The sequence below is a fragment of the Syngnathus floridae genome, chromosome 15, assembly GCF_059516105.1.
Source record: "Syngnathus floridae isolate MCC-2025c chromosome 15, RoL_Sflo_1.0, whole genome shotgun sequence".
NCBI classification, from domain to species: Eukaryota; Metazoa; Chordata; class Actinopteri; order Syngnathiformes; family Syngnathidae; genus Syngnathus; species Syngnathus floridae.
Window position 1 is genome coordinate 5,085,158 of NC_142427.1, and position 15,317 is coordinate 5,100,474.

The window sequence follows — 15,317 nt, forward strand, 5'->3', positions numbered from 1 at the left end:
ATTTATTTTCCCTTTTTATTTTAAGATCTCGATATTGACGTTAAAACATGAACACAATATATTTTAAAGATTTCCATTTGTACGTATATCAAAGTAATTGCTTGGATTGTTGGGTCTACAACTATAGTGTGGCCCTTTGCTGGAATAATACTCCAATTAATAACCTTTTACAGCAATTGTATTTACCACTTATAAAAAAAATGTGATGCATATTGTGTATGTCCACCTTTATTGTACAGTCTCAGCCAACTATATTCACAAATAATTGCCAGCATCCCACTGGGTACATTCTAAATTACAGTAGTTCAGTGCTTTTATACAAAAAAATTGATTACATGGATGGGAAAAGAGAGAAAGTAACTTTATCCTTTTCAGTAACTTAAAACTAATGTTGAGCTTCCCCAAATGAATTTTTGTAATATGTCCTGTGTCACATATTTTCATAACCAAATTGCTAACTGTGCACCAGAAAACATGATTTGCTTTTAAACTTGCTCCGTGAGTGGTTTTAATATCTCGAGCATTGTGCACAGTTTGCTCTTCCGTTCGCTGTTGCGATAATAAAAATCCCCACTGCAGAGGTAAAAAAGATTAGCAATTTAAAAAAATATCCCTTTTATTTAAATAACTTCATATGGTTATTACAGTGCACATGTACAAGTGAAACCATGAACTGCTGCACTATAAAAAAGTTCATATTGAATTTTATTCAAACACGAGTCTGCATGATAGCGGTTGCGTCAGGGGATAGTAGACCTCACTATATTACTCCAAACCCAACAGAAAAATATAATTTTTGGGGTGGAAAGAAATTAGCCTTTCAAATTTCAGAAAGACTTGCATCATATTCGTACATTATGCGAACATATTGTAGCCAAATGTTTTCACCCTGACACTGGGTCTTTACCACACATTGAGGCTGAGAATCAAAAGTAACGAGGTAATGGAATATTTCAAAAGGCACAAACATTGAGCCTGTAAAATTGTTCCAGAAATATTTGTTTCTGTCATTCTCTAGACATCGTAGAAGAGGCGCACTAGATGGTAACGGATCCCAAAAGCCAAAGCGCTTCCCATCACCTGCACACAAAAAAAGTGGAACACTAATGTCTCTTTTGTAAAGTAAATGGCTGTTTGAGCTGTTTTTGGCTCTACCTGTATCAGGAGCATGATGGCAGTGAGATTTCTCTCGTGCGTGGGACCAAGGAATTTCAACACGAGATTTATTATGGTCATGTTGTTGCATTCAATAAATTCATCATCATTTTCCTGGCCTCTGTGTACCTCAAGGAGCTTCAGTAACTCTGCAACCTGTCGATATGGCAAGTTTTGCCTGTCATTTAATGCTTAATATTGCTTTAGAAAAAATTAGAAACACTGCAAATTATGATGCGGTGCAGTACGACAATACTACAGACACAACTTATGACAAATAATGCCAAGACAATAACTCTCAGCCTCAAACGAGCTCTTGTAATGAACTTACCTGCAGAATGAGATGTCCTAGTTTAGAAAGGTCTTTGCGTTTGAATTTAGAGTAGCTCATCCCCAGTTTGCCTGTGTCCGGATTCAACCTTACATGTGCATGTTATAATATGAGAAATATGGATAAGAGGGGGGTCATAGAATTAATGAACATCACATGAAATGTGTACATTTCAGTTCATTAGAAGAAAGCTACCTGGGAAGTCTGTGTCTGGGACATGGGATGATGTGGAATAGTTGAGGCAAGGAATACAGAAAGTTAATCACTTGAGGAATGAAAAACAATAGCATTGTTTTGCTGAAGTGTCCCAGAATGCCAACTACAGCAAAGGTCATTCCAGCAAAGTAGCAGAAAGTGTCTCCCACGAACACAGACGAGGGGTACCTGTCACAAAAAAAAAAAAAAAATTATATTGAATCAATGGTCTGTGGTTTTACGTTAACACACCAGTTGTGGTAAAAAAGTGCTAAGGTGGTGAAGAAAAACGGCATCATGAAGTAGAGAGAGAAAACATGGTCGTCGTGATAATCTCCTGAAATGAAGAAATAATAATGATCAAATTCCAGACTGAAGGACAGAATCAAAGTGGGTAAAAGTGGATACATAGCAACACACCGCTGAGCTCCAGCAGGTTAAAGATGATGATGGAGCCAGAGATGAACAGAGCTTGACCTGACTCGATGCCATTAATACCAGCCAGGATGTTGATGGCATTTGTACAGAAGACTGCCAGCATGCCCATGTATACATAGTAAAGAATACCTGTCAAAAGAAAGAGCCATAAAAAGTAATCAACCCCATCATACACAGTAGTACCAACACACCACCAACACAACTCACCTAGATCCAGATGCAGCCCCAGCAGTGCTCGGAATGGTTTAGGCACCAAGATGACCGTGTTGCCAAAGTTGGTAAAATAAACCATGAGAAGTGGCAGGGATGCCATAGTGGGAAGCAGGAGCTTGTGCCTCCATCGCAAGTTGAGCACATCGTCAGCAAATCCCAGAAAAATCATGCAGCAGATAGCGAGAAGCGCACCGATCAGCTGCACAAACTGAAGAAACGCCACCATCAGAAGAAGTCTGACTTGCCAGAAAAGCTTTCTCACTTTCACTGGCTTTCGTGTGGACCTACCTCATTGTGTGGGAAGCCATTGCACTGATCTCCCACAAAGCAACTGAGGAAAGGCACTGGGATGAAGCAGAAGAGAATGATGAGGAAGACTGTCCCACTGATGACACCCTGTGATTCTGGACTAAAGAAGCAGAAGAGGGTCAAGCAATTTTCGATTTGCCCTGAACACAATAAAAGAGAAGAGAACAGTACTCACACTTGATTTTTTGTCAGTTTGTTTAGATCCATCCCGTACAATCTGGCAGCGATAAAATGGTCCTTGAAAGTGGGAATCAGCTTTATTGTGGCCAAGCAGCCCAGTGCTGACATGAGACCGTTGATGGCCAGCGGTAAGAATGGCGACGGCGACATTTTGTGCTTCTTGATCAGTCTGAACAGGTCACCGAACTATGCACTGATTGTGCGGTTGCCCAGTTAGTCTCTCAATGAACAAACTTAGGCTGTTTCCATTCACGTATAAGCACGTCATGCTGCCATTTTAAGACATTAATAGCGACTCAGAATTGGTAATAATAATGAATAGCTCCATAAATCACAACAGTAAGTCAAACAAGTTGCCGTCGGGAGATTTTACGCTAAAACATGAGCTACGTTTGAAAAATAAACTCTCCAACTGTCATGTTACACTGTCCTGTTCCTGGTGTCAGACGGACAATATACTTCCGGATATAATTTTCAAAATAAACCATAACCCTTCATTACAGAACGGTCCACTGAATAATACCTCCAAAAAATTCTCAACATGTCTCAAAATTGTAAGTCTTAATACATGTTCATTGCCATTATATTGTAATTTTCTTCCTAAAATTAAGGGAATTTTTGTGAATATTTGTGGGGTATTTCTGTATGTTGTGTTGTTTTTAATTCACCTTGTTGAGGTATTGTATGTAAATAGTCAAATAAAAGAATGATTGAAAACGGGGGGGCGGGGATTATTTTTAGTATTTTTTTAACATGCATACTTTAGTTTTTTTTTTTAACATGCATACTTTCACTCGTGGCCTGGCCTATATGTTCGTTTTAAAACTCAAATGTAGCATTTGAGCGCAAACATTCGCCCATTCGTTGAGCTCGTTGAGAATGCTTTTATTTCGAAAGCCTTGTTTTATTTTTCCGTTTCACCTTTCGCATTCCAGCCCTACAGCGCCGCCTGCAGGTTGACGTCATTCTCCCCGTCCAGTTGTCTTATTGTAGAGAGGGTGGTCTGTCTCCCTGTGAAATCAGTGGAGATTTAGGACGGAGTACACCGGGAAGATCATTCAACGTATATGTGGAATAATTAAAAAAAATATTTTCTAATTGGAGTGACACTCCTGCGAGGAATGCTGCGAGTGCAATGGGACAAAGTCATGTGTTGTTGGCGCCGCTGTTTATCGCCATGAAGAAGGCAGTAGCTTCATGTTACCGCGACTTGCTTTCGATTCCCTGCATTCTGCAGCTCGGACCGTCCAAGTTAAACGGTGGGTTGGTTTAAATTTCATCCTATCAAATCTGATCTTTTTTTCTTCTGATGCACCTTACACACACCTTACGCTCTGATGCACATTCACACTGTATTTTATTCTGACCTCAACAATCTTGTTAGGATCCTTCAAAGCAACACAATTTCTATTGTTGATTGTTAATCTAATACATTATAATGGTCCAAAATGCTGCAAGTCTAACTGTCTGTTTGGTGCCCTCGACAGGTTGAAGGGTGCCTGTCTGTCCTTCTCTGACAGTCCCTAACATTTCTGCGTAGACATGAGAGACTGCAGGAGATGGTGATGGAGCTCCAGGAGTTGGGCTGGCTGGCCCTGGTGGGGCTTTTCCTGGCCTCCTTACTCATTGTGCTGGTCTGGCTCTTCCAATTCTCACTGAGTCTCTTGCAACAGTGGAGACGCAGGAAAGCTGCCGAGCAGCATCCGCATCTATCCCTCAGGCAGCATCCTCACCACGACTTGGCTGCAGGTGTGTGGGGCTTCCTGCTCAAGCTGCGTCCGATTCGGGATGGAGAAACCGTGGCTGAGCTCGGAGTTAAAGCCTTGTTGACCTCCCTGTTCTCCTTCAAGTCGTTCAGTGAGCACTGTCGCAAGAGCTGGATCAAAGCTCTGAACGAGCAAGCTTGCAGAAATGGGGTGAGTGAGAAATTTTTTTCATTTTCACGCGAGGTGGCACACAAGGACTGAGTGAGCATGCTGGTAGTGTATAGAAAAGCAGAACAGGTGTGAATTCAGATGCGCTAGAAGTGGATGTTGGAGTGTGATGGTTAAGAGGATGAGGGGCACGTCCTTGCGTAACAGCTCCGAAGCGTAAGAGTATCGAGGCAAGACCAGCCAGTATAGCCGCAGTATGAACGCCTACACCTTGTAAAAATAGCCTCCTTTTCCCCTGCCTCGTATGAAGTGGTGGGTGCTTCTCTTTCAAATTATACCCAGCGCAAAGCAAGGTTCATCTGTTTGCCCCCCCCCCCCTGCATAATCAATTTGCTCATACGTTACTGCAAAAAAAGTTTGTCGTATACTAACCTTGACAGGTGAACTTAATTTGAACTTCTCTAAACTTATCCCCAAATGGTCAATGTAATTTGCACAATGCTGTTCTATGAGCGTGGTGGTACCATTATGAATCTGGGAGATGGTATCAGTCTGTGGAGTCGAGAGGCTCATCATCCTGCTAGGAAATTCAATAATAGGAGATCAGAAAAAGGTCCCATTGGCTCTGCGATAAATTAATTAAAACAGATCATTTTCCATGCAGAATGTCAGTAGTCGCAGAGACAAACTGTTCTCGACAGTGTGTCCATGTGACTCTCAGCTGACACTGAGATGCCCACCATGGCATATTTTCTCGCTCATTAGTATAAAAACGTTTCTTCGTCATTGTGTCTGTTGTGCCTGTTATTCTAGATGTGTCTGCAGCATATGCTAATCACTTGGCCGCACATGATACTGGGCCATGACGCTGGCTGAGATTACAAAACAATCTAATTTGACACACTCATGCATGCTTGTACGGTTGTCTGGGATGTTCGCCACATCTTTAACTTGGAAAACCTGCTATGGGACATGACTGGTACAAACAAGCCACACCCCATTCTTGGTCCGTCGTGTTGAATGTTGTGCATGTTGTCGTGGCCACTTGCAGAACACAACCAATGATGGTGCTTGCATTTTCTTCTCTGCTTTGCATTTTGGCAATTGTGGCTCTGCATCAGCAAAACAAGAGCCCCCAGGAGGCAGCGCCATGAGGATGTGGGGATTAGCCCGTCAATCCCTCTTCGCATTAACCTTAGCACTTCTCTCTTATTCAAGGTCTGACAGAGGTCTTGAAATAATTGTATTAATGCTTAGAGAGGGAAGCACATGCAAAATTATTCATCCAATTATATTTACTCATTGGATCTGAATGTCAAAGGCGAGATCATAGACAATAAGCAATGATGTCATCATTGTTTACGTTGATGTCATGGAATTTGCTGTGGTATTACTCTGCATTTTTTTATTTGGTATTTTTATGACATATAGATTCAATTCAGTTTAGATATGAGGTTTATCTGAGCTGATCTTGTTTTTGTAACCTTCATAATCCATATCAGAAAATGTTCATTGAGTTGGTTCACATTACAATTAAGTCGCTCAGTACTGACTTTGCTTGTAATTTCTAATTATTAAGTCAAAGTTGACACTACAAACAGTTGCAGATTTGCAAAAATATTCATGGAATATTGTGAGATCAGATATTTGAACACAGTGAAATATCAATAATAGTTGCATCGCAACTTTAGTCAATCTTGGCACAGATTCAAATTCTGAAACAGAATGAGAAGCTAAGTGCTCAACTGTCGACCCTTTCCAGCTGGCTTTTTTCACAGATGTGCCAAAGCCAAGTATATTGATAATGACGGTGAAGAAACCCTCCAGCCCCTTCCTTCATCCGGGTTTTTTCGTTCCCTGGTTTTGCAGCTGGTTAATTATGGCCAACAGGAAGACTTCCTTATGCTGTATCAACACACCAAGACTATTACAGAATCCTGTGATGTAGCAGCTGCTGTGCATTAAATAAACACAAAACTCATGGTGTTTATTCCACTTGAGCATGAAAAAAAGCTCATGCATGTCTGTGGCATCCCATAATGCAGTCTGTTTCGTGACTCACTTGGATAAAAAATGTCTGCAGAGTTATCGCCGCAGGCGCTACTGGATACAATGTTAAGATTAGTAAGAGGCTGGTTCACCTCTTTTTCCGGCATGTAGGCCATTATAGCGTCATTATTTGGTTGTTGTTGTTTTGTTTTTTTAACCAGTAATTTAGTTACTTCCAATCGCAATTTGGTTTCCTATTGCTGTCGTAAAAGAATCTAAAAGAAAAGAAAATGACAGAAAAGGCGACAGAGAGTCAACAGAAGCCACAGGCTGAGTGTATTCCTGGTTGACCATCGTGCCCAGCCCTCAGGTACTGAATGGAATATTTCTGACAAACCTGAAGTGACACTGTTGTAGTCCGCAGGCTATCCCACAAATTACACATGTGCACGAACAGAGGTCACAAGGACAAAGCAGTGGATGTGCTGCTAGATTTTGCCTGCTGATGACAAAATGAGGTCGTTGCTTGTGCTGCGAAGCTGCGCGACACCAAATTGCACCACGTTAAAAAATGACCCAGCAGGTTTTATTGCTAGTTCATGGAAACAAGAATAATTGTGACTACATTGTGCACATTTCTACTCGATTGTTGTCATGTAAACATACTCTGAGTGTTGGGTTAGAGGTCATTCTGCCTAGACCATTCTGCCTTCTATGAGTAAAGAGACTCTCTAAGGTCTTCCTGCTAACCTATCTTTCTAACAGGCTCTGACTAATCCTGCCCCCCTCCTTTGTCTTAATTTGCTAATATCTCATGGGCTCACTTTGTCTCGTTTTAGGATGATTAGCAGTGACGTTCAGGGGAATTTGCTCCCAATGTCATAATAATCTTAATGAGCCTCACTGTCGACGCCAGGGCTCTTTGGCTGAGTGGTACGCAAACTTTTTGCAACACACATGTGAGCGCGCACACAATCGGAACCCGTTTCTGGATGCCACGCAATCTGAGATAAATCACTTTGTATTTGCTACGCTCATTTGGATGCAGTGAATGGTCAGCTGACTGAGCAGTTTCAGAGGCTTCAGCCAAGCAAAGTAAACATCACTGTTTGTAGTGTGGAGTCATGTGACCAGAGTGTTGGTCCGAACCCAGGTCAGCCTGCAGCATTGCACTTTGCTTCCTACCTCTTTTGCACAGAAACACACACACTAACCACAAACTCTGTTATATCATTCTCCCACTTCTGCCCCGCCTCCACTGTTCCATTTGGAAGAGATTGGACATGTATCCAGAGAGACATATGTTCTGACAATGGGGGATTTGTTTTTTCACACTTGCATCTCTTGAGCCAGACAATGAGGTCCACTGAAACAGATCCTTTGGCACTCACACATTAACACAAACACATATTGATAATCAGCCACAGTTTCAGTGATGCCTTGCTTGATTTGGAGTCAGTGTCAGGCAGTGGAGAGCGGCGCCTTCAGTGGGGACTAGCTCTGCCATTAACTTGAACATGCTCCCTACCAGCCTTTGGTCGAACATATGTTTCCATTTGCATGCCAGCGTCCTCGGGCCCCGATCATCATTCTGACCGAGTGAATGCAACTCGCTGCTGGCCGTGCGGCGGTTGTCATTTCTGTGTCATGAGCAGTGACTGCAATAGCCTCTTGGTTTTCTGGCAACAGCATCACACGACCAGATGGTCTAAATATGGGTGTCTATAGTCATTTTACCTCTGGTATGTTACACTGTGCTGCAGCCATGAAATGAAATCAGTGCAATTCTTAGACGCTTGACACCAACCGTGTTTAAAATTCATAAATTGACCTAATTATTTGGTGTCCTCGTGATACAGTTTCATTAGCCGGCTAAAAAAAAAAAAACTCCTTAAGGACTGACTAATTGCTCGCTAGCTTCATGCAAGTCTGTACCGCTGCGGTCCACAATCCTTTTTGTCGCAGCCAAGTGTCTTTTTCTTCATGTCCACTTACGTATGTTATATTTACTACTTTATTGTTCTTATTGTTTATTGCCTCCCTCTGTCTCTCACAGAGCTCCATCCAAATCACTTTTGACAGCAGTGTCCAGTTTATTCCTGCCCCTGCAATTGAGAGTGTCACTTGCACTGACCAATCAGCACAAAGAACAGTGCGTAATCATCTTCTACAACATTTTTGTTGATCGTGACGCGTAGCATAACAAATTTGTAAAATAGAAAAAGGTGACCTTGATTGATTGTGTGACTCCTTGATGACATCCCTGATGACACCTTTTCTGCCACAATAGGTTTTACATTGTAAATGTCGGGTGGACAAGATGGCATTTCCTGTGACGGTTACTCAGCAGTCCCCCGCTGCCGTTGCCATGGACACCTATCAGATTACGATCGCACCTACAGTGGTAAAGGTACTGAGGCACACCACCTGGTTTCGTTGAGTTTGCACGTCTCTTTTACCAGCGAGCACACAAGAACATTTGCATTGCTAGTCAAATATCTACTTAAACAGAAGGGGACGTTCCGGTCCTACCTTTACTGTCAATGGCATAAACAATAGAACACTCTTATAGGCTATACTATATGTACACCCATTATCTGTGTCTTATTCCATCTTCAGGTGGTCGTATGTCTGGAGGATGCGGAGGATGAAGGACTCTTGGTGTCCTGGACTCTCTCCAAGGAACCGTCATTGAAACTCACTGCGTCGCCATGCAAACTGCTAAGACATGTGAGAAGCTTCAATATTAGCAGTCAGATTTTCTATATCAATTCATGGAAAGAGATATATTTTTTCAGCAATGTCGTTATTGTAGATATTTGATTGCTTCATGAATTGCTGGTTTCTTCCAGGGCGCTGATGACAAAGTAGACCTGGACGTGATAAGGAGCTTGGTAGAGGATACTCTATTCAGCTCTCATCCTGCCATGATCCTCAACCTCAGGACTTGTACAAGGAATTTTCCAGTACGTTTTTTTTTCTTCTTCTCCTCTCTATTTCCAGTAGGAAAATATTATTACTAAGTCTAAAGGTTCAAAATGGTTCAGTGAAGACTGTAAATCCGTATGTGTGAAGGTAAATAAATATTACCCACCTCAATAGGCTCTGGCTCACCTGAACCTCCAAAAAGTTTTCTTTCATGCTTTTACACTCGTTTTCTGCTCACAGGGCCCCATGGAGCACCTATCAGTAGGATCCAACCCTGTACCTCCGAGTGTCTTTGTGCAGCGACTACTTCTACGGCAGCTCAGGGTAACCTTAAGTAAAGGTCAGATGAATTCCCGCAGTGGCTTTGGATCCTTTCTGTCAATCGTTCCGTTGGATCCCTGGCCCCTCACAGAGCTTGCTGTGTGTTTCCAGGCCAGTGGTCGAGCTCAGTTGAGCTGTGCTGCGTCCTCAGCCTGAATCAACCCTCCTCAGAAAGGACAACCTGCTTTCTGCCTGTGCCCACCAACCCAAAGACCCCAATGGAATGGAGAGAAGAAATTACACTGTAAGAAGCATCTACAATGTCACATAAACATGCCAGGGACATGGCTGTTCAAACATGGCAACTTTAAAAATAAGTGATTTTTTTTTAACATTGCAAAGAGGGGATTCTTCCAGGATGATTCTAACACAGCTGTGCCCTTTGTGTTGAAGGGAGCTGAGTCCAGAAACCAAAGAGCTGAGAGTGAGACTTCTGGAGCGGAATGGCAGCAGTGAGCGTAAGGCGCAGCATTGTCTGGGCTCCTGTCCAAAAAAATATTTTGCTGCAATGATCAGATCTCTGGAGAATCAAAATATTGAAACTCACAAAAACTCACGATTTGCAATGGCATCAACATGGCTTCGGAAAGCAGTAGATCTTATAAATCACATCTTCATTGTTTAATTTCAAATCATGTTATTGCGGCTCTTTAGTGGTTCGCCTAAGAATCACTGAAATAATTTTAGTTTTATCCATACTGTATTTTAGTGCAGAGCTAATTTTCAAACTACATGTTGGCTAGAACACTTGGGCCAACTACCCAATTGAAATAATGTATCTTATAATGTATGTAATATTTGTCATAATGGAGGTACTAAGTATTATTTGAGGTAGCACATTTGGAAAATGATTAGGGAAAACTGTGTTAGTGTTTAAAGACAGTCAGTGCCTTTCGTACCTGTTTGACTTTTTGTTTTTTTCTCTTTGGTCTGCTAGAATTTCTTCCAGGCTATGGCTCCTTGGCCTTAGACCTCCAGTCCAAAGTTCCTACCTCTGTCGTACTCACAATAAACCCAAGCCACTCCTTGGAGCCTATTGCCACCATAACAGCGGAAGTGAGTGAGAAGCTGTTAAGTGCATGACAACTCTTGCAAGACGTGTGATGAGTTAGCTTTTTTTTTTTATATATAACTATTGTAAAGAAGCTGATAGAGGGCCCATTCTTACCGTCTCAACAGCCTACTTGCGATTTTACATCTTGCTGACTGCGATATAACATTTCTCACATTCTTAAGAAATGATTCCTTGTAGATTCTCAGTGCACATATAGTTTCTAAATGAGATGTGCAAAGCTTTTGAAGTGAAGTGGGTTTGCCACAATACTTTTTTTTATACACTCAGCTCCTCTATGTGGAAACTGAGGATCTCAGGTCGCCACTGCGTTCCTCAATCACCCCCACCAAAAAGGTCGATGTGGATCGAACCATCATGCCGGACGGAACCATCGTCACCACTGTAACGACGGTCCAGTCCAGACTGAAATTGGAGCGCAGTCCAGGTACATCTTTTGATGCATGGATCACTGTTGGTTAACAACATTCAACTGGAGTTCATATTTTGTAGGTGATTCTCCTTTGCGTTCCCCTTCCAAAGTAGAGGTGACAGAAAAGAAGCCCACCATTCTCTCTGATGGAAGCGGGACCCCCCCAAGCCCTGATCCGAGCAGTGAGTTAGCAGCCCAAACAGTACATGCACAAAAGTATTGGGATGAGCCAAATTAGCCAAAGAGCCACCCCACAATCTTGTGGGCTAGTAATACTCCTGTATGTGTGATGGCCGCGTATCCCCGTCCTTTTTGACAATACAGTCCAAAAAGTCCATAGAGAAGCACACTAGGGCTTTATATAGGCAGTCGGCAGCTGTGTAACAGGAACATGATGGAGAGTCTACAAAAAAAAAAAACTGCTGATTTTAAATGTGTGCTTTTGTTGCATAGAGGCCAGCTGCTTGTCTAATGGCTTGGATCCTGTTGCAGAAACAGCCATTCGTCAGCTGACCGAGTCCAACTCCAAAATGGCTCGAAAGACCCCGACGAAGAGAAGTACATTGATCATCTCAGGAGTGTCAAAGGTCAGAAAATTGAGAGTTGCGATTATAGATAGAATGGAATGCCATTGATATCAAAATGACTTAAAATTAAAATTGAATGAATGAATTATTCAATGAATTCAATGAATGAATTAAATACGTTTACCTAGATTAAGGTGGCAGTCCACACCCTTGACCCGCTCTGAGCACATTCAAATCATATTAGAGCTGTCTTCTGACCTGATTTCTGGGTGAAAGGGAAATGTTTCCATTTCAAAAGGCTGCAGTGGTAACTTGACGTCTCAAGGCGGCATATTTAAAGACCATGCATAGTATGACAATAGAACCGAGTGTAGCCTTTAAAAAAAAAAAAAAAAGCATTGCTTTTACCCTTACTATTTCAAAGGCATGATTTATGTACATATATTTTGTCAGCTGCAGCAGAAAAAGCAATACGTACAGTATTGACCACAACAGCAGTAACATCCTACATGAAATTAGAATCAATCTTTATTTACTATAAAACTTTGTCGTTGCCTTAATACAAATAAAAACAGAGAGATTGTCTTGCTAGGAAGAAATTTGAAATGAAAAGACTTGTTTGAACAACCTGAGTTTAGCACTTAGAATCATCAAAACAAGTTTAAAATAGTTGCACTAAAGTTGCATACAGAGTATAGTGGAGTACTATCAAATAATGACAAAGGAGCAGACAACAGCTCTCTCTCTATGCAAAGTCCATAATCTTTCTAGATCTTGATAATATGAACAAAGGTTAACCTAAAATTACTGCAACTTTGTTTCCCTGAAGTGGCACTGATTTAAAAAGGTACATGAGGTGTCTGTATTTTTGACAGACCAGGAAGTGCTCACATGAGTGAGCCAAAGGCTCTCTATTTACTGCACCTATAACAATTTATAGCATTTAAAAAACATCAAGCCTCATTTTAGGTAATCAAAAACAAATAATATCAATGCATTTGAGGGTAATATGATATTTGTACGTCCAATCAGACAAACAAGCATTCAAATAATAGCATAATGCTGTTTGTATGTTGACCACAGGAAAACACTCATTCTGATTCCTTGTATTTCTTAGGTTCCTCTTTCAAAAGACAACTGCACACTGTCAAGTGGCTACGCCGCAGCAATGGACGCCGCCATGCAAAGCAACCATTTTGGAGCGGGACACCACCAAGAGCTCGATGAAACCACACCTTCCGATGTATCTGAGCGTCCCTCTGTGGATGATGTGGACTCAGATACTGGCTCCACTGGTGCTTTGGAAACACGGAGCCTCAAGGATCATAAAGGTGATGGTCTTATCTTATGTTACAATCACAATGTTGATAGTTTTGTTGTTGATTTCTGGTTTTACTGCTTTTGTCTTGGTAGCGCTATCATATTTTAAATGTGCTAATACAATTAAGATATTTTGCTGCCACCTGCTGGCCAGTACAAAAAATGCAGAGGCATGAGAGTGCACCACAATTCATTCACTACTCTAAGGTTAAGGGTTAAGGGTTCGAACTTTAGCTATTAGCAAAAGCTAATAGCCACGCTAATGCAGTATTCTCTACATCCCACAGTGGGATTTCTGCAGAGCGGATCGAAGCTGTTGTTCCGCAGAAGACATCGCCAGAAGGAGCCCTGCCTCAGCCAGTCCCACGAAGATATCTCCAAAATGGACAATAGTTTTACTGCGGAAGCAGACAGTGGTCGAAAGAAGTCCGGTAGCTTCTCACGACGTCTCATCAAGCGCTTCTCCTTCCGCTCATCAGGGAAACGAAAAGGAAAAGCCACAAGCACGAATGGAGGCGCGGGCTCAGCGGGCTCAGCTAATAACTGATCTTTTTTTGCTGTCAACCCGTCAGCTGTCTGAGCACAAGACTATTTTCATTTCAGTCTGATGTCCCTTGGCTGGAGGACACCTCTGGGAGTGCTTTTGGGGGGACTAGAAATATTGCTGCTTCAGGACACAAGTGGTTCTTTATCAAATCACTAAAGCAGAAATAAGATGACCTTTATTGTTTGGGGTGTAAGTCTTTGCAAGACGGTACAACAGTTTATTTTTGATTGACAGATATTGGGAATTCTTGAAATGATTTGAGGATGCCAGAAGAATGGCATTGCTGCACTTTGGAATTTACATTTTTTACACTCTACATAACACATAGAATCTGTATGAAGATACTGGTAATTTATGATAATGTGAAGTGCTATTTATTTTATCCATACTATGATTGTTTTAGTTGCATTATACTATAAAATAGAGACATTGCTGTGATTTTTTTCAATGCGAAAGTAAATTTAAAATCAAGTTGAATTCCTTGTTAATTCCTTGTACTTGCTTCTACATTGTGTTAAGAAATGGTTTGATGTAGGATTAAAAATACAGAAAATTGTTATATATATGATTTTAAGCCTGTCTGCATTTCCTCAAGAGGAAACAAGCAGGCTTGTCGTCTATCGGAGGGAGGGGGTACTTCTCAGAAATGATAAAATTGCTATGACAGTACTGTGACTGAACAGCTCCAGTCATAGGGTGATATGTTGTGTTTAATGTGCTTTAAGAGACTAGGATCAATTCTTAATTGCTGTTTAGATAGAAGTATAAAGACATTGCCTGGCTGGAATGTGAAACCGGGAGTGGTGGCTGCAACATGTGGCACGTGTGATTTCTGCTGGTATTTTGATATACTTAATTTATTTCAAAATAAATTATTTTAAACTTCTCTTTAGACCTCGTTTAATGTTGCATACAGTAACAATCATGGAGAGGAAATTTAATCAGCAAATTTAAAGGTGACAGTCTCCTTTTGGAGCAGTTACATGATGTAGCCATAAAGTAAGTAAGTAAGTAAGTAAGTAAGTAAGTAAGTAAGTAAGTAAGTAAGTATCTCTATCTATCTATCTATCTATCTATCTATCTATCTATCTATCTATCTATCTATCTATCTATCTATCTATCTATCTATCTATCTATCTATCTATCTATCTATCTATCTATCTATCTATCTATCTATCTATCTATCTATCTATCTATATCTATCTATCTATCCTACAACATATATAGGAGGGGGGACTCATTAAGTGCCTCAGTAATTTCCTTTCTGCAAATAAATTTCAGTTTGATACCTTTTCCACATTGATCCTCATTTTTTAACACGTCAACAAATTTCCATATCTCAATACTTTGCTTTTATAATGAATCCAAGTTTACCATGTAAGTATTTTGATATCTCTATCAATCCTCCGTTTCTAATATGATTCGTCTTTCTGTATTTTATTGGGTCTTAAAATCTTTTACAGAATGTTCCTTCTCTTTGCCAGTCCTTTTTTCAGTTTCACTCCG

At 41.1% G+C, this 15,317-nt stretch overlaps 2 protein-coding genes across 6 annotated transcripts; one reads left to right on the plus strand and one right to left on the minus strand.

Moving 5' to 3' along the window:
- Positions 1-212: 212 nt before the first annotated feature.
- dpagt1 (dolichyl-phosphate (UDP-N-acetylglucosamine) N-acetylglucosaminephosphotransferase 1 (GlcNAc-1-P transferase)) lies at positions 213-3,279 on the minus strand. Of its 2 annotated transcripts, XM_088399520.1 has the most exons (9): positions 2,817-3,279; positions 2,621-2,741; positions 2,327-2,540; positions 2,102-2,248; positions 1,934-2,018; positions 1,682-1,870; positions 1,487-1,574; positions 1,156-1,311; positions 213-1,080 (listed from the first exon to the last, which is right to left on the minus strand). In XM_088399520.1, exons 1-9 carry the CDS (start codon positions 2,969-2,971, stop codon positions 1,015-1,017), a joined length of 1,221 nt encoding a protein of 406 aa, XP_088255646.1. In that variant the 5' UTR covers positions 2,972-3,279; the 3' UTR covers positions 213-1,014. The 2 variants fall into 2 exon arrangements, with proteins under 2 accessions (XP_088255646.1, XP_088255645.1); XM_088399519.1 differs by having other exon boundaries at positions 213-1,311.
- Positions 3,280-3,772: 493 nt separating this feature from the next.
- c2cd2l (c2cd2 like) lies at positions 3,773-14,697 on the plus strand. Of its 4 annotated transcripts, none has more exons than XM_088398735.1 (15): positions 3,773-4,080; positions 4,309-4,737; positions 8,741-8,836; positions 8,975-9,094; positions 9,304-9,414; positions 9,537-9,650; positions 9,853-9,952; positions 10,045-10,177; positions 10,327-10,391; positions 10,871-10,989; positions 11,276-11,432; positions 11,531-11,599; positions 11,871-12,004; positions 13,062-13,275; positions 13,552-14,697. In XM_088398735.1, the coding sequence occupies exons 2-15, from the start codon at positions 4,381-4,383 to the stop codon at positions 13,809-13,811; spliced, it is 2,049 nt and encodes a 682-aa protein (XP_088254861.1). In that variant the 5' UTR covers positions 3,773-4,080; positions 4,309-4,380; the 3' UTR covers positions 13,812-14,697. The 4 variants fall into 4 exon arrangements, with proteins under 4 accessions (XP_088254861.1, XP_088254864.1, XP_088254860.1 ...); XM_088398738.1 differs by having other exon boundaries at positions 11,910-12,004; XM_088398734.1 differs by having other exon boundaries at positions 3,775-4,080; positions 11,498-11,599.
- The last annotated feature ends 620 nt before the right edge of the window (positions 14,698-15,317 follow it).